Source organism: Punica granatum, chromosome 3 (genome assembly GCF_007655135.1).
Source record: "Punica granatum isolate Tunisia-2019 chromosome 3, ASM765513v2, whole genome shotgun sequence".
Lineage (NCBI taxonomy): Eukaryota > Viridiplantae > Streptophyta > Magnoliopsida > Myrtales > Lythraceae > Punica > Punica granatum.
The window spans coordinates 2,841,111-2,866,562 of NC_045129.1; the positions used below are offsets into that span (position 1 = coordinate 2,841,111).

Below are 25,452 nucleotides of genomic sequence, written 5' to 3' on the forward strand. Positions count from 1 at the left end.
CAAGGGAATTGATGGCAGGGAGAGAGATAGAGACTTGGAAGGGTCACGGGTGCTTCTACTGACATCCACGTAGGTTCACAGGCAAACAATAGAAGCCACAAAGACAGCTTCAGATGGGAAGGGGGAGAGGCACTTTTTAAGGATTTTAGCATATAAAATGGTTTTGTGGGAAAACTCTCTTGGCTATCCTCTGTGCCCCCGTGAGTGTCTCTCCTTCTGTTGCTTGTCTGTCCGTTACGATTAATATTCTTGTGGGAATGCAATTTGCTGTGATGTGATGCTGTTGATGATGCAATAATGTTCGGTCTATCGGACCCATTAGGACTCGTCCGGTTTCCAGAACCCTTTCCCAAGCAGAAAACCAGCAGCTGTTGGAAATTGGAATGCATTATGTCGAAAGCTGGAGATGAGAGGAACTAGGCCGGGAAATACAAGGGATAGGGGGGGCTTTGTCTTAAATGTTAAGCGTGAAGCAGATGCTACATGACACAACTAGAGGTCCCTGCACTAGGTCCCTTTTTCTCGTATAATTCGGTTTTGAAACTTACGGAGAAAATGATTTGCTTAATGTGGATCCAAGGAGGCTGGGGCATTCTAATGGGCCCATCCAAATTATTGGCTGCTGATGAGAACAAAAAGAAATTTAAATTGAAGCCCACTTTGATCTTTGCTGCCACAGTCGGTGATAACTGATTAGAAACAACAACAGATGATAATGTTTCTAATCATCCACTCTAATTGAATATTGGCAAATTTAATCTTAAACAATGATAAATTTCCGAGGTGGATTCTTGGCATGCATATCCAAAGTGGACTGAGATGTACAAACTATTGTGTTGCGTCTCTAGCAACTTATCATCGCGGTTTCATGCTATTACTGCATTCAGTCAATCCATATTGCCATCGTAAGCAATCGTGCCCCGAATCGCAAAAAACTGAGTTATTGACTGTTCCCGAAAGTATCGGTCGGTCCATTCGGCTTCAGTTTACTATCAACTTATTGTGGACATACGTCGACTAGACAATCAAGAGAGCCCCACCTGCAGACAAACAAACAGAGCCTGCGATTAGAAGCACCAACGTTCGTTCACGTTAGGCCCTTTTTTTTTTTTTGAACAATTATCTTTGTTCTTCTTCTATTCCATCTTCCTTGCATTATTTTCGTTGTCTCTTGGTGGGTCAATTTCCAAAAAGGTCCATTTCGTTAATTATATATTTTATTTATTTCTTTATTTTCATTTTGCTTTCAGCTCGTGAGGCTTTGGCTTTTCCCGTTCTTCTGGTAAAATTCCGAGGTAATTAATTCTCAATAAGATATTGATTTGATCGTAATTATAAGATGCTTCCAATATATTATGGACTCCTAGATGGCAAACAAAATCTATTCATATTAAACGTAATTTCAAACATACTAGGGCCTCCTCATGCAATAATTATATATAAAAAAAGCGTAATTTGGAACTGTACTGCAATTTGTCCACGGAATTCATCACCTTTTTCCATATTAAAAAAAAAGAAATGGGCATCTAACTTGTGAAAAAGGTCTGGTATATAATGAATATACCATGTGATATTATGTCACAACACACATAAAAAAAATTTACTTTGTCAACAATATATATATATATATATATATATACTTTTATTGTGGTAATACTAGCTTGTGAACGCGTGTCTCAGGAATTCCAAAATTGTCGTTGTCTTTCCATATGTTTTTTTCCATATGATTTCTCTGGAAAATCAATCATCTCCATTTTCCAATAAAACGTAAGAACAATTAACATTTGACCCTAAAGTCTAATCTCACGGGATGTAATCGACAAAATTACGAAAAGTGATTCGATTTCTTCCAAAACTGCAAATAACCCGTGACAAGGTTATATTGTTTCTATGTATTACCAACGAGATTGAACCGGTGGGGTCCTTGAAAATATTGTAGTCGATCCCAAGGTAGGTTGGTTGATATAATACAATTCCTCGAATCTATGGTTGATGTTTTTCACGTACCTATAAAATACTTAGGGTTTCATAAAGATATTTGTAGTAGTATCAAAAGTTAATTCGCAAATAACATGAAAACTTTTGCAGGTAACTGAAAAGAGGAAAAGATGAATAGTAGTGATTAGGCATTTGTTTAACAAAAAGCTCCGATTCACCGTGTATTAAGTGCATTGCTATTGTCCATGTGAACTCGGTGTTTCAAACTCGGAACCCGCATTTGATGAGATCGGCTTACAAACTTCATGATTGAGAAAATTTTCAAGAGATAACAAGCAACCTCCGATCAAAAGTATTTATGATTGAATCTAATTCAAGGCCCACAAGCACAACTAGTAAACGAGACTAAAAATTGGGCCATGTACTTGCACACGCCCAGAAAGCCTCGGCTCAGCCGGATGGTTGAAGCGTTCGCGTAGTTGATACTTTTAGAGCCCGAGTCATGCAATGAAGTACGGGCTTAGCTGCTGTACGAGGATCTCATGCATCGAAGCCTGCAGCAGAATCGCACGTAGTTCAGATCTCTTGTTGAAGTAAGGGACTAGGCACCTATTTGTTGAAGGGACTAGGCACGAATTCCCTTCAAGAAGCAAGATCAGTCCCGATAATCAACATTGGACTTGAGCATCTTCTAGAGTGGAAAGATGAGGTTAGTAACTGTGAATAGAATATCGATAAATCACGAGTGTGTTGTAATTATTAAACTGTACTATATATTATAAGACAGTCATGGCTAAGTGAAGGTGATACCAAAGATGAGAATTGGCATTGATAGTAATCTGAAAACACACTATAGTCTCGTCGGGAAAAAAAAGAAAAATCATCGGTGGTGGTTTGTCCCCATCATCTGAGCTCTTTGTGCTGTACCCTGGCCCAATCCAATAAAATTAATGACCTCATTATATTCTGTCTTTATATAATTGGCACAAAACGCCAAGCTTTACCAGCTCCTCCTCCATATCCATTACCATTCCAAAATTATTAATCAAATCCATACTTACTAATCAAATCCCTAATCCCCTTGAAATTATCATTAAATCACTATCTCTCTCCTTCACCAAAGAAACCTCATCCCCTTTCCACCGAAAAAAAAGAACCTCATCCCCTAAAACCCTTCATGGTTCCCTTCCCAAGAAAGCACCAAGACCCAACAAAGATCCTCAAGAATCAATCGAAACCTTAAACTACTCAAAATTCTTGACAAGAACCATTCACTCCATCCATAAAGGCAACCTCAAAAGAGTGTGTGTTCTTTCTCTCAATCCCAAGTTTGGCCAAAGGAAAATGTTAAAAGTGGCCATTTCAGCCTTCTTAGCAATACTTGCCACCAGCCTCATCTCCTTCCCTTCCCTCCCCAAGAAACCATCCTTCTACCACTCCCTCTTCCTCTCCGACCGCGTCTCCGACAACTCCTCGGCCGCCCGCCACCTCCAAATCCTCACCTGCCGCCCCCACGTGGCAGGCACGCCTGCCAACGCGGAGGCAGCCTCCTACGTTCTCTCCACCCTCACCGCCTCCACCGTTAAGTCCCATGTCACCTCCTACGACGTCCTCCTCACATACCCGATCTCCCGGTCACTCATCCTCACCTGCCCACCACCCGCAGACCCGCCCGAGACGATCTTCCCACTCCACCAGGATATTTATGAAAACGACCCCTATGCCGATGTCGCAGACCAGGTGCTCCCTACCTTCCACGGATACGCTAAGTCCGGGACCGTTGCAGGGCCTGTGGTGTATGCAAACTATGGGCGCGTCGAGGACTTTGAGATGCTCAAATCAAAGGGCATTGACGTGAAGGGCAATATTGTGATTGCCCGGTATGGGAAGATATACCGGGGGGATATCGTGAGGAATGCGTACCAGGCTGGAGCCATCGGGGTGGTGATATTCACGGACAGGAAGGACTATGGAGGTGGTGGGCACCGGGCCAAGTGGTTCCCTGAGGATAAGTGGATGCCGCCGAGCGGAGTCCAGGTCGGGACGGTATATGCCGGGGCAGGCGACCCGACCACTCCAGGGTGGGCCAGCACTGAAGGGTGTGAGAGGCTGAGTGAGGAGGAGGTGGAGAGGGGAGGGGACGTCCCTCTGATCCCTTCACTGCCTGTTTCCTGGGCTGATGGAGAGACCATTATGAAGTCTCTTGGTGGTGACGTGGCAGATGATGATTGGCAAGGAATTGATGATGGGCCCCTCTATAGGGTTGGTCCAGGGCCCAGTGTTTTGAATCTTACTTACCATGTGAGTGCTTTAATTTGCTGTGATACTTTGTTGCTAAGAATAGAAGGAACTTGGGCTCATTTTTTAACATGATAATTCCCTGTGTGGTTTTGTGTCTTCTATAGCCTTTCATGGTTTTTTCCATTTCGGTCCTCAGGGAGAGCAGAAGATCGCAACTATCGAAAATGTTATTGGGGTGATAGAAGGAGCAGAAGAACCCGACCGGTGAGTTTGCTATTTTTGAAGCTATGGACTGAACTACAATGTTATGTTACATCCCATCGGTACTAGGAACCTAAACGTACTTCTAGTTTGGTAATTGGTATGTCTCTACTTTGAACTCCTGCTCCATAATAGAATAACCATTACGGGTCAAATGGAACTGTCTTTAGGTATATCCTGCTTGGAAATCATCGGGATGCTTGGACATTTGGGGCGGTTGATCCCGGCAGCGGCACTGCAGCTTTGCTAGAGGTAAAGATTATATCACCTGTGATACATTTCAAATGTCAAATTGTTTGCGCCGGTGAAACATGGACTTATTTTCTTCCTTCCTGACAAGGAGAATGAGCTGCAATTTGGAAGAAGTGGGAAAGGCCACTTGACTAACTCGTGTGAATAATTGCAGGTTGCTGAGAGGTTCGGGAAGCTACAGAAGAAGGGGTGGAAGCCCCGACGAACTATCATCTTCTGCAATTGGGATGCCGAGGAGTATGGCCTGGTCTCTCCCTCTCCCTCTGTCTCTACTTTGTGTTGTGTCTCGAAGTCGAAAGCGGAACCTGCACTTTTAAGGAGCTATCTTTAGTTACGTATAGATAGAGAAGATAAATTGGCAAAATAAGTGGAAATCACTAGAATAGAGGGCTATCGAGAATCAGAACTGAAACGCGTGCTCTGATGGATATTTGATTGTCCGAATTCCTTTACGGATACTCTAGGTAGGATCAACGGAATGGGTGGAAGACAACAGGGAGATGTTAGCTTTGAGAGCCATAGCTTACCTAAATGTCGACTCTGCGGTGTCTGGTGCGGGATTCCATGCAGCTTCAACTCCTCAGCTTGATCAGCTACTGATAGAAGCTGCTCAGCAGGTAGCCCTTACTAATCGGATAGCCACATTAATAGCTGCACTTGATTAGACTCGGTGTTTGATACTGTTATATTGTTGATATTCTCAAAGGTCCAAGATCCAGATAATTCGTCACAGTCCATCTATGACTCCTGGGTTGGTGCCAGCAGTTCTCCATTGGTATGTGTACGAGATTTTCAGATAAATCTTTTGATTCAATTTCTTTTCTGAAAGCGGCGATTGAAACTGGCTCTACAAGTCATGACTTCTCCATTTTGTTCGATTTTCGGTGCATGGAAAGGTGGAAAGGTTAGGAGGCGGGGGATCAGATTATGCTGCATTTGTTCAACATGTCGGTGTCCCTGCAGCTAACATTTTTATGGGAACAGGTATATTTTCCACTTTGTTGTCATAGACTCATGGCATCTACCCAGTCTGGTCCTGCAACAAAATGCAAAAGATCAGTTAACTGAGAACATTTCAAAAAACTGCATTCTGCATATTACTGATTAACAGAAGTCAACCTCGAAAGCTGATATTAATTAGCCTCTTGTGAAATATTATAAACTCTTGTCTCGTTTCTAATGTTTCGAGTCTTTATTCTTGATGCATGGTTAGATGATCACTTGGGTCGGTGCAGGATATCCCGTGTATCATTCAATGTACGATGATTTTGTCTGGATGGAGAAATTTGGGGACCCGATGTTCCGCAGACATGTTGCAGGTTCATGATCAACCTTCACATTTTACATTAACCAAGGAAGGGAAGAAAGACGATTGTTCACTAACTAGTTTCAGCGAGAATGCTGAAATGTCTGACAAATTAAATTTCTTTTGTTTTTTTCCCCCAAATAGTGGCAAGCATCTGGGGGCTCATGGCTCTCCGTCTAGCGGACGAAGAATTCTTGCCTTTTGATTACCTAAGCTATGCATCAGAGCTTCAGGTAAACGAATCTTTATATCAAGCTAAGAACTGGCAATAGTTTTTCCACCAGTCGAATATCGAAAATAATGAAGAGAGTCCTTATGAATACAGAAAAGTGCAAAAGAGTTACAAGCACAGGTCTCAAGCAAGGAGGTGGACCTCGTTGCCTTGTTCAAGTCCATTCGGGACCTCCAAAAAGCTGCCGAAAATATTAATATCGAGAGGAAGGTAAAGACTTTGAAACTCTAGTTGACATTCAAAATTTCAGATAGTATTGGTAAAAACGTATTGGTCGCTTATATGCCATGGGAAGGTTACAATTTTGAAGATGCAATACTCATTAGTGAGCGTCTGGTATATGAAGATATTTACACTTCTTTTCACATATGGAAATATGAAATTCAGACTTACAAGTATCGTCAACCACTTAAAGGTTTCGGGGATGAAATTTTGCAGGTGATCGGAGAGAGCAGAGGATGGCTGTTAAGGGCAAAGGAGTACAACATGAAAGTAAGGGAGCTCAATGACCGGTTAATGATGGCAGAGCGAGCTTTCACAGACCGAGACGGCCTTTCCAGTAGGTCTTGGTACAAACACCTGGTACAAATGCCAAACTCCGAACTTGACATCTAAGGTTTCGTTTATTAGCATTCGTGATTTTCTTTTAGGAAAACCTTGCTGCACTTCCATTTTCTTGGTCAGCAAAGCCTTTCTTGGCCAACACAAAATACGTTTGGTTTATAAGAAAACTCGATTATAATCTCAGATAAACGGCTTACTGCGATTGAGAACCATTAGGAATGTAGTGGTTCGACCAGTCCTGGTCGACCCTGTAACTGGGTTTTATTGAGGAATGTTGCTGATCCGCCGTCTCTGGATCTTATATTTGTTCACAAGAAAAAGCATGGTAAATCCCCAGAAAGAGCTGTTCTTGCGACGGTTTTGAACTGTATTTTGCCTTGTAGATTTACGGCCCTTCAAGACATGACGACTATGGATCAAAATCCTTCCCGGGAGTAGATGATGCGATTGAGGAGGCGAAGAAATTGAACACAGCTGAATCGTGGCGTTCAGTGCAGCACGAAGTTTGGAGGGTCTCAAGAGTTATCAGACATGCCTCCTTAGTTCTTTGTGGTCAACTCACCTGATTTGTTACTCGAAAAATCGATGAACATTCCTTCGCACTGCAAGACCTACATGAAGTGCAAATTGGGTCCTCATCATGGTAGTCTTCCGGGCAACGTATTATGGACCATGGGGTACGAAAATTCAGATATCGAAAGCTTCATTTTACAGATGAAGCAGGAGATGTAATTAAACTTTTGCTACAGAAAGGGGAATAATTTACAATCCTAAAGAACTAGCTATGCAACTGTCATGGTTTTTACCGAGTCAATAGAATGACAAAAATATAGTGTAAAATCCCATGATTGCAACATCGAGTTAAACCCGTTGCAACGTGCGTATAAACTGTACACATAGACGTAGTATACATTGGATCTGTAGCACGACTGATTGGCACTACTTATGTACAACTTTATAAATTACTATATGTACATCTCGATATTACTTCCAGACCTTGACAGCTCCGTCTCTGCTGCTCGATATCAAGAGTCTCTGGTTCAACTTGACGGAAGCTAAAGAGAGTACGGAGTCCCGATGACAACCAGCAGAATCACTGGCAGCTGCACCAAGTACCGTCTTCGCTGTGAGCTTAGTTGTCAAAGGTCGTCTCCTGGTTTCCTGTTCGAAGCCGGTAAACAAGAGTTTAATTCAGAGGATATGCCACTATTCACAGGGGCATGGTAAATCCCCCAGCACATAGAACGTGCAAGAGAATCCAACATTCAAGATCTAGATAGGTAAGTACCTGTACCACTGGCACACCAGAATAAGATCTAGTTTCGTAAAAATCGTTTCCTGCTCCTTTCACGCTTGGACCAGATACGCAGTAATTACGTTCAGGACTGCAATTTTACCAGGGTTGACTAATTAGCCATATAAAATCTGCCTTGCAAGAACCAAAAATGACCATACACTACCAATCAACACAAACCTTGTGTGGTCCCACCGACGAATCTTCAAGTCAGTTCCCCCGGTCAACAAGTCTCCTCCTGGTAATGGAAGCAATGATCGAATACCAGGAAGCCTGGAAGGAGGTTCATTCAACTCGTCAACTCTATACTTCGGGTTGACGTTTCGCCTCATATCAATTCTGGAGTTTGACTTATTTGGTGGTTTTGCTAAGGCCCAAGGAATTTCAGAAGCTTCAGTTTCACCATCGTAGTTGGCCACCTTCAGAACCTGGAAATGGTTCCAAGAGTAGAATATGAATACAATAAGATATCATAATATATAGGATCTTGAGGTATGAGCCTATAAGGTCAATCTGCTGCAATAAATGTGTCCGTTTCAAAGCGAGTCCAGCAGACAAATTAGGCAATATACACAATTTGGATCAAAATAGACAAAATAGCCTCCCATTATTTGCGTTGTATGGGCAACTCTCTCATTTTAATTTAGGACCAAGACTGCTCTCCTAAGATTCCTAAGTTTCTTCAATTAAGGTCCTCTCCATGATGTTTTACTGAAGCAAACAAGCAAGTAATAAATTTTCTTTGTACCTGGTGGCAGCTCCCATTCTCTGCATTCCACAGCGAAATCTCGTTGCAGCCGGCTGCGACATAAACAAGCGGTCTTGTCGTGGTAGAGACAGAAGGAGAGTTTGGAGGAACAAAGAGACACATCTTTTCTATAGGGCAGACAACAGAAAACTGCCACGAGTTCACGGGTATAAGGAACCTCAGATCCCAGAGAGTAAGCACTCCTCTTGAGGACCCAGACACGAACCAGTTTCCGCAGGGCCCAGTCACCAGAGAAGACACGTAACCCTCTTCGGGAGTCGTCTTTAATGTCCAGGCATTAAGGTTACCCCTCACATCCAGGAGATGAATCCACCCATTCTGAGTGCTGTACATAACTGTCGGACTAGGAGAGCTATCAGGTGAGTAGTTTAAGAGGGTTAAGATGGCACCTTCCTTGATATCCTTTTTCTTAATATCGGCAATTCCTGAATACTTCTCAACCACGTTCCCAAGGCCTCTGGAGATGTAGTCAACTGAGAACATGTGCACCATTCCATCACACGCTCCAACCACAACTTGAGCAGACCCACGAAGCATCGTGGCACATAGAGCACGACTCCCTTCGAGGTGGTAAGTTAGCCTTGAACGGAAAGAGATGTCCTTCTCGAGCTTCCTCGAGTCCCAAACCTTGACAGTGGAATCATCAGAGGCGCTGACAAAGAAGCTGTGATCACTTGATACTGCAATGTCATTCACAGCAGACCGGTGCTCCTGTAGGTGGGCAACTAACACTCCACGGGGTCGCCAGCCAGAATCAGGAACCGATGGCAATCTTGAGAAGGACACTCCCAGAAGATCAGGCGGTGCAGAAGCATCATCTACACTCACAGCACTTCCTTTGACAGAAGCTGACAAGCCCAGCTCTTGGAACTTGCCAGTAACATAAGCGGTTGTTTGATCGTTCTCTCTGCCTTCAGGCTCGTGCACCACTCTGTAGAATTGTTTGGAGCCATTACTGATACTGAACGAGCCTGAGACAAGCTTCGGTGATGGAACTGTGCTTCCCAAAGTAAATGATTTGCTCACTGTGTCCATCCAAGGCATGGATGATGAATCGAACCCCAAGGAATTATTCGCTTCCAATGAAGAAGCAGGTCCCCCAGAAGGATTTCCAGCTGCTCGCCTGTCCATGCTGAAGGAGTAGAGAGGGATTCCTTCCGATGGTTTATCGCATATGAAGCTGTTCATGCCATTCATATGTGCAGACATGATTCCGGAGAATTGTAATTTTTCTGAGCAGAGGTTTTCGGGTGGCGGAGTAGCCTTCCTCGTCAAACTTCCCATGGACCTCATAAAAACTTCACCTTCTTCGGATTCTGTTTGTCCAGAAGTGTTTTGTGAGCCAATAGGCTTCTGATTCTCAAAATCACTCAGCTTGCATGCCCAGCTCTTAATCGAGTTAGATGATCCCGCTGATCCTTTGGATTGTGTAGGCGAATTGTACCAGATTTTTCTCTGCCTCTCCAACATGTCTGAGCTCCTTGCACTCTCCAAGACCTTACAGAACACATCTTTTGAAACTGGAGGCTTCAGACATGAGAGCAGGACCTTCTCGGAAGCTAAGGATGCAGGTTGTCTACGTAGGAAAGGTCGTATGAGTGGCGCAAGGAAAACAAAGGAGTCAACAGCACCTAAGCTCTCACTACTAGCTGAGATGAACATGACCACTGACCTTCTAACCCATTGACTGGGGTAACATAATAGAGGAAATGCCCTCTCTATCATTTCAAGCAGAATCCTCTTCCTCAGAAAACTGCTTCTGCAGAGAATAGTCAAACATTCAAGAGCATTGACCATCACAGCCTCAGTCAAATCACTCAGTGCCTGCTCGATGTAAGGCAGGAGGTATTCCTCCACGCTCCTCTGTCCCACAAAGAAGCAGACGTATATGATCTGTCCATAGAATACAGCCCTTAGCTGCTCATCTCTATCATTCAGAAAGGCTGGGAGAATGGGCAAGAGGAAATCATTGCTCTGTCTCTGCCCAAAGAAACAGCAGAGAGCAGCGATGTCCTGAAGAAGAGCCCGCCTGATATTTGGGGTCTGCTTTGGGCCCATCACAAGTTCTTGCACAACCTCAGCAATGGACTTCCTCAGATGAGCGAGCTGTGAATCACTTGAAGCAGGTGGCAATTTCTGTTGTAGATTCACTTCATCAAGAACCCCTTCCTGGCTCAAGCTGATGGAGCGGATCAAGAAACGGTAAGCAGTCACAGCCAATTTAGCAATATTGCTCGCATAACAGATTCTTACGCTCTCTTCTGGATCATCTGGAAGCATTGACAGCATTGGCAATATATATTCCGGAAAAATTTTAGCATCACTGGGAGGAAAATCTCGTACCAAAGGAAGAATGTCACAAAGAGTTTCTAAAGCAGCAGAACGAACAATTGCTGCTGCATCAGAAAGCATTGCAACAACATAAGGAAGCACACGCTGCAACCGATCTTCATCATCAATATAGAGCGAGCAGGACTTGAGCAGAACTAGGGCACCTCTTCTCAGATGAGAAAGCTTCACGTTTCGAATACAAGAACATAGAAGAGAGGCAATAAGCACCATGCCCTCACATCTTGTGGTAGTTTCAGGGGAATACACAAGAGGCAGGCTAAAGGTGTCAGATTGGGTATCACACTCAGACATCATGTTATTTAGATCTTCCACTGTGATTCTCTTCAGAAACCGGTGTCCGTTATCCCTAAAGACACTGAACATGTATTCAGTCGGACCACCAAGAGATTGCCCTGAAATCTTAAGATTATTTGGGATTGCGGAACTTTTCGTATCCCTTGAAATAGGCTTTGCAGCAGGGTCAATTTCCTTTCCATGGCTCACAAGGGGATTGTTATTGTTAAAAACTCCAGAATGATCCTTTTCAGTTAACCGATTGCTCATCATATGCTTTAGCATCTCATTAAAAGCACTCTGGCACATTGCCACCTATAACAGAAATAAATGGCAGTATCAAGATTCTAGAACAAAAAACTGTGGTCTGCGATAAATACTCATATTATAATATAAAGGGTTACCCTTGCATCAGGGGGAAGAGGATTGCAACAGCAATAGAAGTTATGCAGGAACGGGGAGAAGTAGGTTGGGAACACGACTCCAGCATATGTGTGCAGGTAGTTCTCAGCAGAAAGTCGAGACTCGGGCTCCAGTTGGATCATGTGGAGAATCATCCTGCGAATTCCACAATCTGGGATCTATGCAAACCAAGCAAACCATGTTAATATAAGTGGAATAGCAGATTAAAGTGAGAGGGGGAGATGTGGTGAAAGAAACGAGAGAGAAAGACTACCTTTTCAAGATGCTGGCTAGGATCATACTGGCCCCTCCTATAAGCAAGAAGCTGCGAGAGCTCAAAAAGGGGTTGGCCTTCCAGGAATAGCTCTGCAATCACACACCTAGAACAAGAAAGTGCATGCTACCATGAAATTCAACTCAACCAGCCTTAAAACAAATCAAATGCCCAAACAAAAGCTTACCCCACAGCAAAGATATCCATTGATGGCCTTAAAGGTGCATCCTGGGCTACTTGCATCTCCCCTCCATGCTCATAAAATCTCTGGAAATCAAAAAAGATATTAAATAATTAGAAAAATAGGGGGAAAAATCCTGGGAATACAAATGAGCAAAAATACAAACCTTCAACGAAAAAAGCTTTGCGATAAAAACTCATTGCCACGGTAAAGGAAATTAGCTCCACAAAGAAGCAGAAAGAAATGATAAACTTGCAAACTCAAGACAACATATTACTGACCTCAGGAGCTAGATAACATAGCCTTCTGCCTCCAGTGTCAAAGAAAAATGAGAAATCCGAAGGGTCATCATAGGGAATATACGTAGGCTTGAAGGATGCAAAATCAGCAAGGTAAAGCCAATTCCAGGAAGTGACCAGAACGTTCTCACACTTAATGTCACCTACATGATTGAAAAAATTTGTAAGAAACTCAAATATCGCTCAAGATCTCCATTGAATATCGGAAAGTCAATTTGTTGAACCAACCATGGCAAATTCCTTTTTCATGGCACTGCTTCAGAGCAAGAAGTAACTGAAAAACCAACAAAAGATATGACATTATCAACATGGATAGCCAGTCAGACATAAATCCAGGAGAGAGCTAGGAGATATAAAGAGACCTGAAATGCCAACCACTTCTTCTCGACAAGGCTAAGAAAAGGGCGGGTACTCAAACGATCATGTAGATTATTGAAGAAGTACTGCCTTAAGAGATATGCCGCTTTGTCTGTTTCCTGCCAAGACTGCAATGAGACACCATTATATGAGAGCTTCATTTGAAGCAATTATGCAAGGGTAAAAAAGCATACGCATCTACAGACAAGAAAGACCGCCAATTCCATTAGTGAATTGACCTACTTTAGATCTTTGTCTAGCCATCATTTTCTTCTTCGAGAACCCAGGAAAACACAGTAAAGTCTCCAAAAAAGTTTGTCTTTTCTCATCAAACTTTCACTTAAATTCTAACTTTATTTCAGTCAAAGTATGAGAAGAACGGTATTTTCGAGTGGAGTACGGAATAACAAGCAGCTGCAAGAAGTATTTTCAAAAGAATCATTCCAAAACCACCGCTGCTTCACTCACTTGTACGACACACGAAACAATCTGCGCCAGTGTCCTGCTGCTGCCACTGAAGCTCAAAACTAAACAAGTAGCTGCAGAAAGCATTCCCTATTGTCCGGACAACTTTCCTAGAAGACGGGAACAGAAATTTGAAGAACTTCTCCATGCCGAGACACTAAACTACAACCAATTCTTGAATAAAAAATCGTTCCCACTTCAAACCAGCCCCGAAAACCCCAAAAAAAAAATATATGTTTAGCTTTCGTTAATAGAGTGCAAAACTAAACAGCCATGAAATTTTCTTTCTTTGATATCGCTTGCTTAAAAATTCTACTTTTCTTTCAGCTTCCAAGTATCAAAAATGGTGCTTTCGGACTGTAACAAGTAGCAGCCTTTAGCTCTCCATACATCTATTTGACGAAGTTTCCAGCAATGAGGCTTTAGCTGCAATCATTTCAAGCAATCAAATCGCTGCCCCCTTCCGCCTATCTCACAAAATAATCTTCCTAGAATTTCTCAGCTTTGACGACTGCAATTGGAAGCTCTAAGCGGCTAAAGAGTGGGGGATGGACGAACCTGGAAGGGCCAGACGTGTGGGTGGTCGATGGAGCGGAAGGTTTCCTTGATGTGGAGGAGGCGGCGCTCATACTCGCGGAGGTCGATGGAGTCGTCGCGCTTGAAGTAGACCTTGACGAGGACGAGCCCCTCGTCGTGCTTGCACTGGATCGTCTTGAAGAAGCGGCCCCGGCCGAGGATCTCCTTAAGCACCAAGTTGTACGACGACGGGAGGTCGTGGAGGTAGTACTCCGACGCCGACCCCTGCTTCGTCCGCGCGATCTTGTTCCCCATCGCCGGAATCCCGCTTCCTATTCGGCCGCCATCGGAATCTCGCTACGGGTTAAGCCCCTCTCCTGTTGCTTTCGCCTGAAGAGAAAGTCTGTGCTCTCCGGCAGGATGCGAAGGAAGGAAGGGAGGAGATGCCGCATCGTCCGAGTTCAAGATGAGATGTCAGCAGGCGTTTCGAAACGGGACTGCTGGCCCTCCTTCCCGCAGCGTTTCGAAACCGGGGCTGAGATTTGATTGGCGTTGGTCGCCACGTGGCTCGCAGGCGCGAGCCGGTGAACAAAATTGTCCCATGTCCCCGGCTCACGGGGCCGTGTGGGACCCGGCCCTTGGAGGTTCGCAACCAAAAGAGAGTCCTTCAAGGATGGTATCAAAGATTTTTGTCATTAATTTAGTCCTTTTATTTTTATTTTTATTTTTTATAGAAATTATTTGATGTAATTAAGCAATTATAACAGCTTTTTTAATGGAGGATTAATTTGATGAATGAAGTGGTCTTGAAGGACCATATTGCAGGCAAAAATCTTTGAAGTACCAAATTGATGACAATATAATCTTTCGATGACCAAATTGAGAATAAAAATCTTCAAATGATCAAATTGATGGCAATATAATCTTTCGAGGACCATATTGATAGTTTTCTCCAAACAAAAGGCCTTGAAATGAACCAAGGTCGACCGGTCCAACTAGCTTGAGAAACGAGGGAAAAAATAGTCCTATAACTTGAGCGTGGCGCGAGCATCTATTTTACTGAAATATTTTCGACTCATTCTATATTATTTTGGTAGAAATATACCTATGAACTTCACATCCTACACAAAATAAATTCTATATTTATATTTTTCTAAAATATAATTATTCAAATAATTAAAAAAAATCTAAACAATCATGTAAATTAATGGTGGAAGAAAAAATGGAGAGGAATATGAATAAAAACATTTGGAAATCGAAAAGAATTAGTGGGATAGGAGCTGAAGAGGAATAGAGTTAAAGATGACTTAATAGAAGAGGGAATAAATTTATTAATAGGTAGTTTACATGACAGTTTCTCACATAAAAAAGCTTGCATGACAGTTTCTCTTCGCACGAACTGAAGACTCCTATGAGGGTAGTTTGAATTACATAATATATATTTATATAGATATGATGTCGCGCCTCACAAATTCCACATCGCTTGTGCAATTGGAAAATCTGGGATTTATATGTAAATCCTAATGACCTCATTAGTAACTAATACTTTTGAGTGACGGGCTTGTGATTATTAGATATAAATATAGATAGATTAGCTAATGAAATATTAGAGAACTAAAAAAATATTTTCTGATTTCTATATAAATTTTAATAGTGGAAAAGAAAAGTTTCTTAGAAAAATCATTTCAATTTTATGTCAATAAATATATTTTTTGTAGTTCTCTATTTTAAAAAAATCATGAAAATTAAAATATTCTTCAAAAGTAAACAAACCATATTTTCTAGCTTGGAACTTTTTGGTCCGAACCCTAGTATCTGGAAACCTAATTGGATCCCGACTAATCCAGTCAAACCGGGTCGAAAGAATTTTTTCTGTGCAAACCCTGATATCCAGAAGCTTAATTGTGTCTCGACTAATCTAGTCAAACCCGGTCAGCCCACTAAAGGATAAAGATCTCATAATGTGGATTTTCTGCATTTACAGAGATTTAAACCCAGCACATTACTTAAGAGGAATAAGCGCCGAACCACTTGAATCAATTCACTTGGTGATGGGAGAGAATTTTAAATTGTAAAAATTGCCCCTCATCACAACTCAAATTCCTAAAATTGCCATCTAAAATCCTAACAAGTCACTGCGTAGCCATAACCACTTGGCAGACCACCTCACTAGTTTGTTGAAGGCACAACAACCACTTTAAGGTCACCTAAAGGCTCAAGAGAGCACATATGCTCCAAGCCAAAGTTTGAGAGCCCTAGTTCGATGAACCCAAAGCTCATGAGTCCATGGCTCAAGCCCAAATACACCCAACCCTGGACTCACAAGCCTTGGGTCCAAGGCTCATGAGCCAAGGGCTGGGTTTGCTTAAGGCTCACGAGCTCCAAGCAAACCTAGCCCTAGGCTTGTTGAAGCTGGTTAGCTTCGATGAGCCCTAGGTGCGAAGGGGTTTTTAATTTTAAATTTTTCCTAAATAAATAAATTGATTAATTAATTTATAAATGCCAAGGGCGTTGCTCTTGAATCAAAACATATTACATTCTCTATTTATTTCGAGGTCCGACCAAAGAAAATATTTGAATCATGTGTTGGGGTTAGGGATGTACTCAACCAAACAATAACGCAGCAATTAATCTTCCTCCCCTACTGGTGTAATCGAGATAGGAACTAATCAAATCAACCAACAAGCAGTAAAGTAAAACAACACCAAGAATTTTACGTGGAAAACCCCAATGTGGGGAAAAAAAGCGGAAGGTTTCCTTGATGTGGAGGAGGCGGCGCTCATACTCGCGCGAGGTCGATGGAGTCGTCGCGCTTGAAGTAGACCTTGACGAGGACGAGCCCCTCGTCGTGCTTGCACTGGATCGTCTTGAAGAAGCGGCCCCGGCCGAGGATCTCCTTAAGCACCAAGTTGCGACGACGGGAGGTCGTGGAGGTAGTACTCCGACGCCGACCCCTGCTTCGTCCGCGCGATCTTGTTCCCCATCGCCGGAATCCCGCTTCCTATTCGGCCGCCATCGGAATCTCGCTACGGGTTAAGCCCCTCTCCTGTTGCTTTCGCCTGAAGATAAAGTCTGTGCTCTCCGGCAGGATGCGAAGGAAGGAAGGGAGGAGATGCCGCATCGTCCGAGTTCAAGATGAGATGTCAGCAGCGTTTCGAAACGGGACTGCTGGCCCTCCTTCCCGCAGCGTTTCGAAACCGGGGCTGAGATTTGATTGGCGTTGGTCGCCACGTGGCTCGCAGGCGCGAGCCGGTGAACAAAATTGTCCCATGTCCCCGGCTCACGGGGCCGTGTGGGACCCGGCCCTTGGAGGTTCGCAACCAAAAGAGAGTCCTTCAAGGATGGTATCAAAGATTTTTGTCATTAATTTAGTCCTTTTATTTTTATTTTTATTTTTATAGAAATTATTTGATGTAATTAAGCAATTATAACAGCTTTTTTAATGGAGGATTAATTTGATGAATGAAGTGGTCTTGAAGGACCATATTGCAGGCAAAAATCTTTGAAGTACCAAATTGATGACAATATAATCTTTCGATGACCAAATTGAGGATAAAAATCTTCAAATGATCAAATTGATGGCAATATAATCTTTCGAGGACCATATTGATAGTTTTCTCCAAACAAAAGGCCTTGAAATGAACCAAGGTCGACCGGTCCAACTAGCTTGAGAAAGGAGGGAAAAAATAGTCCTATAACTTGAGCGTGGCGCGAGCATCTATTTTACTGAAATATTTTCGACTCATTCTATATTATTTTGGTAGAAATATACCTATGAACTTCACATCCTACACAAAATAAATTCTATATTTATATTTTTCTAAAATATAATTATTCAAATAATTAAAAAAAATCTAAACAATCATGTAAATTAATGGTGGAAGAAAAAATGGAGAGGAATATGAATAAAAACATTTGGAAATCGAAAAGATTAGTGGGATAGGAGCTGAAGAGGAATAGAGTTAAAGATGACTTAATAGAAGAGGGAATAAATTTTTAATAGGTAGTTTACATGACAGTTTCTCACATAAAAAGCTTGCATGACAGTTTCTCTTCGCACGAACTGAAGACTCCTATGAGGGTAGTTTGAATTACATAATATATATTTATATAGATATGATGTCGCGCCTCACAAATTCCACATCGCTTGTGCAATTGGAAAATCTGGGATTTATATGTAAATCCTAATGACCTCATTAGTAACTAATACTTTTGAGTGACGGGCTTGTGATTATTAGATATAAATATAGATAGATTAGCTAATGAAATATTAGAGAACTAAAAAAAATATTTTCTGATTTCTATATAAATTTTAATAGTGGAAAAGAAAAGTTTCTTAGAAAAATCATTTCAATTTTATGTCAATAAATATATTTTTTGTAGTTCTCTATTTTAAAAAAATCATGAAAATTAAAATATTCTTCAAAAGTAAACAAACCATATTTTCTAGCTTGGAACTTTTTGGTCCGAACCCTAGTATCTGGAAACCTAATTGGATCCCGACTAATCCAGTCAAGCCGGGTCGAAAGAATTTTTTCTGTGCAAACCCTGATATCCAGAAGCTTAATTGTGTCTCGACTAATCTAGTCAAACCCGGTCAGCCCACTAAAGGATAAAGATCTCATAATGTGGATTTTCTGCATTTACAGAGATTTAAACCCAGCACATTACTTAAGAGGAATAAGCGCCGAACCACTTGAATCAATTCACATTGGTGATGGGAGAGAATTTTAAATTGTAAAAATTGCCCCTCATCACAACTCAAATTCCTAAAATTGCCATCTAAAATCCTAACAAGTCACTGCGTAGCCATAACCACTTGGCAGACCACCTCACTAGTTTGTTGAAGGCACAACAACCACTTTAAGGTCACCTAAAGGCTCAAGAGAGCACATATGCTCCAAGCCAAAGTTTGAGAGCCCTAGTTCGATGAACCCAAAGCTCATGAGTCCATGGCTCAAGCCCAAATACACCCAACCCTGGACTCACAGCCTTGGGTCCAAGGCTCATGAGCCAAGGGCTGGGTTTGCTTAAGGCTCACGAGCTCCAAGCAAACCTAGCCCTAGGCTTGTTGAAGCTGGTTAGCTTCGATGAGCCCTAGGTGCGAAGGGGTTTTAATTTTAAATTTTTCCTAAATAATAAATTGATTAATTAATTTATAAATGCCAAGGGCGTTGCTCTTGAATCAAAACATATTACATTCTCTGTTTATTTCGAGGGTCCGACCAAAGAAAATATTTGAATCATGATCTCAATTATTTTTTACCAAATAATTTTAATTTTAACTCCCTCTCGATCTAAATCCCAATTCCTATACCTTATTCAAGAACTAGTGTTGAAATACTTGAACCAAATCGTATTATTTTTTAATTGTAATTCTAACTTATAAAAATAATACCAAATCAATTTTTTTAACCACGTTATACTCCCAAAATATTCTACAAAACCAATAGGTTGACACCAATATATCTCTCTTCGAGGTTTGGAAGACTAAATTCATTCATTTGGGGTGCGAGTTCATGGATGGAAAACAATAATAAAATGTTGACATCAAATGGACATCAAATTACATTCTAATATATATATATATATATGCTCAAATACATACTGCCTCATTTTTTTGGGTGGGGGCGAGAAATAGGGCCGAAGCCTAAGCTTTAAACTAGAATTAGAATTACACAAAAACGCGATGTGAATGTCCCAACAAACATTCAGCGAGGAATGAAACATGTGAAAACCTCAAGAGAGATCCCTTGACCTTCGAGCAAAGCCAATTCTCGCATATAAACTACCTATTTAATCCAAGAAAATTCTATTAATTCTGAAATCTGAAAATGTATCTCCCAAATCTTGTACCTTCTGGCCGAGCGTAATCACTCGCAAGGTACTGGGACATCAAGCAGCTCCGATGATCCTTCGGTAGGATTCAAATGTGCTGGGAGCTCACATGGTGCCCTCCTAGTACTGGCCATGAGGCTAGTCATGACATAGCAGTCACCCCTCAGCTCGAGTGAGATCTCTGATTAGGAGAAGCGACGCAGTCCCATCGTCACCATAGGAAGTTCATCCTCACTATCTTCCGTCTCGTTTGTCTCCATAGAAGTGAGCTTTTCGAATATATGTGCAACGAAGGACAAATCCATAAGTACTTAAGCATCCGAAAGAATTGTAGGTGTCTCCATTTTCATCCGCTACTAGTCGAACTCATGATATATCCAAAACCATATCTATCTATGTTATACCAATAACCTTCTGGGCAGCTGGGCTTCAGCCATTTCCCACTCTACCAAAGAAAATAAATAAATAACGCGAACTTTGCTGGATTTTCCGAAAAGAATATGTGTATAAACTATAGCAATCATTTGGGGAAAATACATGTCCAATATTAGATATTCATAGCTTCCCATGTCCTGTATAATAATAAGATTGAAATATATCTATTATATACATAAAAGCAGACAAGTAGAGTCCATATAGTCGTATTCTGAAACCCTCGGCTCGTTATCAAATCTATTATATCTATTATATATATATATAAGCATACAAGTAGAGTTCATAGAGTCGTATTCTGAAATCCTCAACTCATTATCAAATCTTGGAAATCTTCAGTTTTGTGATGCAATGTCCATTCACATTCCCTGTACATCTATTATATCTTTGGTACTCAAACTTTAAGTTCTAAAATAATCAATTACATTCATGATGATGCCAATGAGTCAAGGATATTGACTTTCACAATCCAAGATAGAGAAAGAAGAAGACGTAAGGACTAATAAAGATTACCTTCACAAACAAATTTACAAATAATGACTTTTTCGATGAAAATAAAAGATAAAAATGTATTTTTTACACAAAAATAATGAGTCTTATTTCTGTCTATTCCAATGCGTGGCCTCGCCCCTCCGAGTTTTAATTCACTCTGCCTCCACACATTATGCTTCAACGAGGTACGTCTCTCTCTACGTATCTCTGTTTCTCTATTTTTGGTTTTTTATGGTCTGGTGGGTTTTGCTCATATTTCAGTGGTGTTTTCTATCTGATCGGTTAACAGAGAGAGAGAGAGGAAGAAGGAGAGGAGTCATTTATCAGTTGGTTTCAAATACTTTGAAAAATCAATGCAGGAATCGGAGTTGGAGGAGCAATATCTCTTCGAAGCCCAACCTCTGTAAGCTCTCTCTCCCTCCCCTCACTCTCTGACTCTCTCTCGAACTCTTCAACTTTGTGAAATTCATCCCACAGTTTGAAGTCCGCATTCTTACTGAAGAATATGTGTTATTGCTCATCAATTTACACAACCTTTGACAAATTGGCCACAAAAAAACCTCTGACAAAAATTTGACGGGCAACCCATCAACTTTACATTCACAGAGTTAAATTCATTAAGAATTGGTTTGTTTTCAAGCAAATATTCTGATAGAAAGTTATGCTAATGAAAATCAGGTGCTTAGTTATGATTGACCGTCGAACTCTGTGGAGTTCACATTGATTGTTTCCTGCCAAATTAAGCCGAATCAAGGTACAAATGATTGAACTGAACATAGTACCGGAAGTCGGGGAAGTCGTGGAGGAAGAAGATGGAGTCGGGGCGCAGAAGCCGGCCTTCCTCTTCCCTCGTATCCCACACCAATATTCACTGACACCATTTTGAAGAAGAGAAATCAGGATTCTCGAAGTCAATGGTATAGAAAATAGAAGAGAAGAAGAAGATGAATACGTTGGGATGATGTGTGGGGCTCTAACCTCTGGTACTTGCAGAGCTATTGGCTTTAATCATCATTACTTTTTTCGATATAAACCATGGTATTCCAAAGTTCAGTTGGGTTCCGACTAATCCAGTCGAGCCGGGTCGGCTCACTAAGTAGTAAAGCTCTCCCAGCGTGAATCTTTTGCATTCATAATGACTCGAATCTGAGACATTACTTAAGCGCAACAAGTACTGAATCGCTTGAACCAACATACATTGGTCTTTAATTATCATTATGGTTATTATTGCGTTTTCGTCAATTTACTTTTCTTTTTATCATATTTAATATTAAAAGTAAATTTTCATGTGCCAGGGGTATTATATGTGACAGCCTTGTGGCTTCGATTTAGTTATAGTTAACGGTGTTAATATCAAATGGACACAAAATAGAAAGCATCTAAACGTACTGGACAAAAATTGTTCAAAAAAATAAAAAAGAAACAAACCAAAATATAATTATAAAACTATAATTATCTGCTTTTCCTTAAATAAAATACAAAGTATGTAATTATATTCTTTTCAAACCTGTGTTTTAGTGGATTGTTAAAATTCTAATAACTGTAAACGCTCCACAACGCGGGCTTTAAGACTAGTTTCATTTTAATTTCTTTTACAGTTTATTTTATTCCCATTTTCTAATATATTTTATATTGATTTAGGCAGAAGGCTTTTTTTTTTTCAATTTTCATGAAAAAATAATTTCATGAAATAAAATTAAAATTGTTGAGAGTGGGATTTGAACCCACGCCCTTTCGGACCAGAACCTTAATCTGGCGCCTTAGACCAACTCGGCCATCTCAACATTGAATGAGCTTTTCAAGTATGAAAATTATTTCTTGACTTTAACTCTTAAACGTCAAAATGATAAAATTATTAGTTTTAATATATATTATGTTGTCATATAACTTATGAGAATATATTTCACAAGGCTTTTCAATTAGGAATTTAGCAAAACAATTTGTTAATCACATTTCAAATGCAAGATATTGCATAATAATGTTACTGAGGTAAAGAGATAGAGCAAGCAAATTCATGAGAGTACTTATTTTTTTCGGATCTTATGGTCACCGTGTCACACAATTACTCGAGGATATAACAAGATGGTACAATTGAAAAAACTAAAGCGAGAAGAAATATTTGGCCGAAGAAAAATGTATATATATAACTCGAGCAATCCATTAGAGATGGCAGGCGAAATTCCAATTCAAAATGTGGACATGCCAAAATATAACCCCAAGGCCTAACATCATAATGCTATATAAAGCAGCTTTCACCAGATGTAGCCACAAGCCAAGCATACATATACATACTCAATAACCAGCAACATATATATGGTAGGAGAGAATGGCTTCGCCGGGCAGAGCTGTCCGATCCCCCTGCCCTCCCTCGCTAGCTATGAAAGGTTTCCACTTCCCAAATAAGCCCAAGATGACTGCAGTACATTCGCCATATCTTCTCTTTGACAATTATTCCATAAGCTGTAGTACGTACGGCAGTGGAGGAGAATCAAGGTGCTGCATTTTCTCGAAGTTCCTTATTACGAGCTAGAGAAACCGAGCATAATGCTCTTTCATTCGCTCCTTTATTCTGACCCACAACAATCTTCCCTTTCCATTTGCATAGTACTACGTTTTTCCTCCATCCTGAAGTACTTCACCTGTTCTATTTTATCTGTTTCAGCCAAGAAACGATCATACGACTGTGGTACTTCTTCTCTCCATATGAAAATATTTCAAGAAATTCCAATTGTTACTTAAAACTTCTCCCAAAATGACTTCGGTTTTTCTATTTTTATATAGAGAAAGAGCAGGGAAAAGTTTCATCTGTGAAGAAGAAATCAGCAATATATCCCTCATGTCATGATGTATCTCCACTCAGGCGTTGTTTTGATGGAAAATATCTAAAATCCTATGTAAAAAGTTATATATTGGGATTTTAGAAAACTTTCCTCTCCCAGCAGCCGCTCAATGGTGAAATATGATCCGTTGCTGATCGGCATAGTAATTGTCTCAAGATCCTGATTGCCAATTTCCACTCCCAACAGCCGATCAATGGTGAATTAGGTCGGTTGCTGATTAGTGTAGCGATTGTCTCAAGATCTTGATTGCCAAATTCATTTCCTAAGAGCCAATCAGGTGAAATATGGTGGCTGATTGGCATAGTAATTGTCTCAATATCCCAGTTGCCAACTTCCACGCCGAACAGCCGATCAACGGTGAAATACGTTCCATTGCTGATCAGCGTATTAATTGTCTCAGGATCCTAATTGCCAACTTCTTTTCCCAACCGCCGATGAATGGTGAAAGATGGTTGCTGATCGGCGTAGTAATTGTCTCAAGATCCTACTTGCCAACTTTGCTGCAGCATACGGAGAATGTACAAACGACCCGATCGACTCCACAAAGATCCTGCAGAAGCGATCGAATATATAAATATAGATGTTTAGGTTGTATGTATCTTCTTCAACCCTCCTTTGCAGCTCATCTTGATTTTTTCCTGCCATGTAATGTAAAGAGTATTATTTTGTTCATTCAAATAAGTGTAAATCTCTTGTTATGGTGAAATTAATATGAGTGATGATCTCATTATTTACCTGGGGGATTAAAAACAAATTCGGCTTCTCCAATTAATGAAGATTTGGATCATCATTACATAAAGCATGTGTTTAAGTTAAATTGTTTTTTTATCCATTAAACCTCTGTATGTGTCGCGATCGAATGGGGAACGTACAGAGCTTGGAAGTGGTCATATATAATATTGATCCTCTTCTGTCTTTCTCCTTCGAACGAAACATAAAAAAAGCTATTAAGTTTTTTATCGAGAAAATCATCGAGAATTAGTACACCATTTCCAAAATAAAATGAACATCATCTTGGTCCAGATATCTAATAATCTGATCTTCTCTGATACTTAAAGAGAAAAAGAAATTAAATAGGAAAATGAAAACAAATAGATAATATACTCAAGTTTCCGGGACTTGAAATACTTAGAAATTCGGCAATATGGCAACATAATTAATTAATGACCTTCACCCCAAAAAAAAGAAAAAAAAACGAAAGGAAAAGTGATGAAAGATGAGCAATGGCTAATGGGACTTAACCTTAGACCTTGGAAAGAAGTCTCAGCATGAATAGATTCAATGCCATCGTTGTCTTATTGAAGTGCGAGCATATACATATAATATATAATTATCAATATATAGAAGAAATAGCCATGGATTGATTCATAGGGATGCAAGGCTTAGGATAGAGTGGATCAACCGAAGTTGAACATCTGATTTGATCTTCTTCTTCTCTATTTATAGATGTGAAATGCGAGCGCGAGCTGGGGGTTTGGATGATTATTCGATTTGTACCCGTCTTGGTATGCGACATTATCGATCCGTTTGTTTTCAGGGTCACAATTACAAAAACTTTAACTTTAACTTTAACTCAACCCATTACACAACAAAAATACATATTTCCCAAGTCAACTTTAACTTTAACTCAACACACTATACAACATTTGTCCTTTTCCACAATCAAAATTAAAGTTACTTTAACTCTGAAATCAAACTCCTCATATACCTCTCTCTTTTTATTTCCCTTCTCTGTCTTTTCGAGCAGATGATGGTGATGATAATATGATTATGATGGAAATGGCGTTAAGACGATTGATTCGCTGCATCTGCAATTTTCTGATAAGAATGATCATCAACAATGAATGTGTAAGTGTTATCATTATCGATTTCAT

At 40.7% G+C, this 25,452-nt stretch overlaps 2 protein-coding genes, 4 long non-coding RNA genes and 1 other non-coding gene across 7 annotated transcripts; 2 read left to right on the top strand and 5 right to left on the bottom strand.

Moving 5' to 3' along the window:
* Positions 1–2,122: 2,122 nt before the first annotated feature.
* On the bottom strand, positions 2,123–3,999 carry LOC116200920. The gene is made up of 2 exons (XR_004155772.1): positions 3,862–3,999; positions 2,123–2,492 (listed from the first exon to the last, which is right to left on the bottom strand). It is a non-coding gene; the product is annotated as an uncharacterized LOC116200920 (long non-coding RNA).
* On the top strand, positions 2,998–7,634 carry LOC116200919 (probable glutamate carboxypeptidase LAMP1). Its single transcript, XM_031531890.1, has 12 exons — positions 2,998–4,239; positions 4,376–4,443; positions 4,611–4,692; positions 4,847–4,939; positions 5,157–5,309; positions 5,399–5,467; positions 5,589–5,676; positions 5,928–6,011; positions 6,143–6,231; positions 6,324–6,440; positions 6,669–6,812; positions 7,178–7,634. Exons 1-12 carry the CDS (start codon positions 3,283–3,285, stop codon positions 7,358–7,360), a joined length of 2,127 nt encoding a protein of 708 aa, XP_031387750.1. The 5' UTR covers positions 2,998–3,282; the 3' UTR covers positions 7,361–7,634.
* On the bottom strand, positions 7,574–14,462 carry LOC116200918 (serine/threonine-protein kinase VPS15). The gene is made up of 11 exons (XM_031531889.1): positions 14,019–14,462; positions 13,001–13,123; positions 12,867–12,912; positions 12,621–12,781; positions 12,346–12,425; positions 12,159–12,264; positions 11,887–12,063; positions 8,837–11,797; positions 8,269–8,516; positions 8,083–8,179; positions 7,574–7,955 (listed from the first exon to the last, which is right to left on the bottom strand). Exons 1-11 carry the CDS (start codon positions 14,289–14,291, stop codon positions 7,779–7,781), a joined length of 4,449 nt encoding a protein of 1,482 aa, XP_031387749.1. The 5' UTR covers positions 14,292–14,462; the 3' UTR covers positions 7,574–7,778.
* A 5,080-nt stretch (positions 14,463–19,542) lies between these two features.
* On the bottom strand, positions 19,543–21,711 carry LOC116198852. The gene is made up of 2 exons (XR_004155409.1): positions 21,521–21,711; positions 19,543–20,083 (listed from the first exon to the last, which is right to left on the bottom strand). It is a non-coding gene; the product is annotated as an uncharacterized LOC116198852 (long non-coding RNA).
* Positions 20,809–21,980, top strand: LOC116198851. Its single transcript, XR_004155408.1, has 2 exons — positions 20,809–21,141; positions 21,417–21,980. It is a non-coding gene; the product is annotated as an uncharacterized LOC116198851 (long non-coding RNA).
* A 461-nt stretch (positions 21,981–22,441) lies between these two features.
* TRNAL-AAG lies at positions 22,442–22,522 on the bottom strand. The gene has a single exon. It is a non-coding gene; the product is annotated as a tRNA-Leu (tRNA).
* A 334-nt stretch (positions 22,523–22,856) lies between these two features.
* Positions 22,857–25,000, bottom strand: LOC116199027. The gene is made up of 2 exons (XR_004155457.1): positions 24,821–25,000; positions 22,857–24,128 (listed from the first exon to the last, which is right to left on the bottom strand). It is a non-coding gene; the product is annotated as an uncharacterized LOC116199027 (long non-coding RNA).
* Between the last annotated feature and the right edge of the window lie 452 nt (positions 25,001–25,452).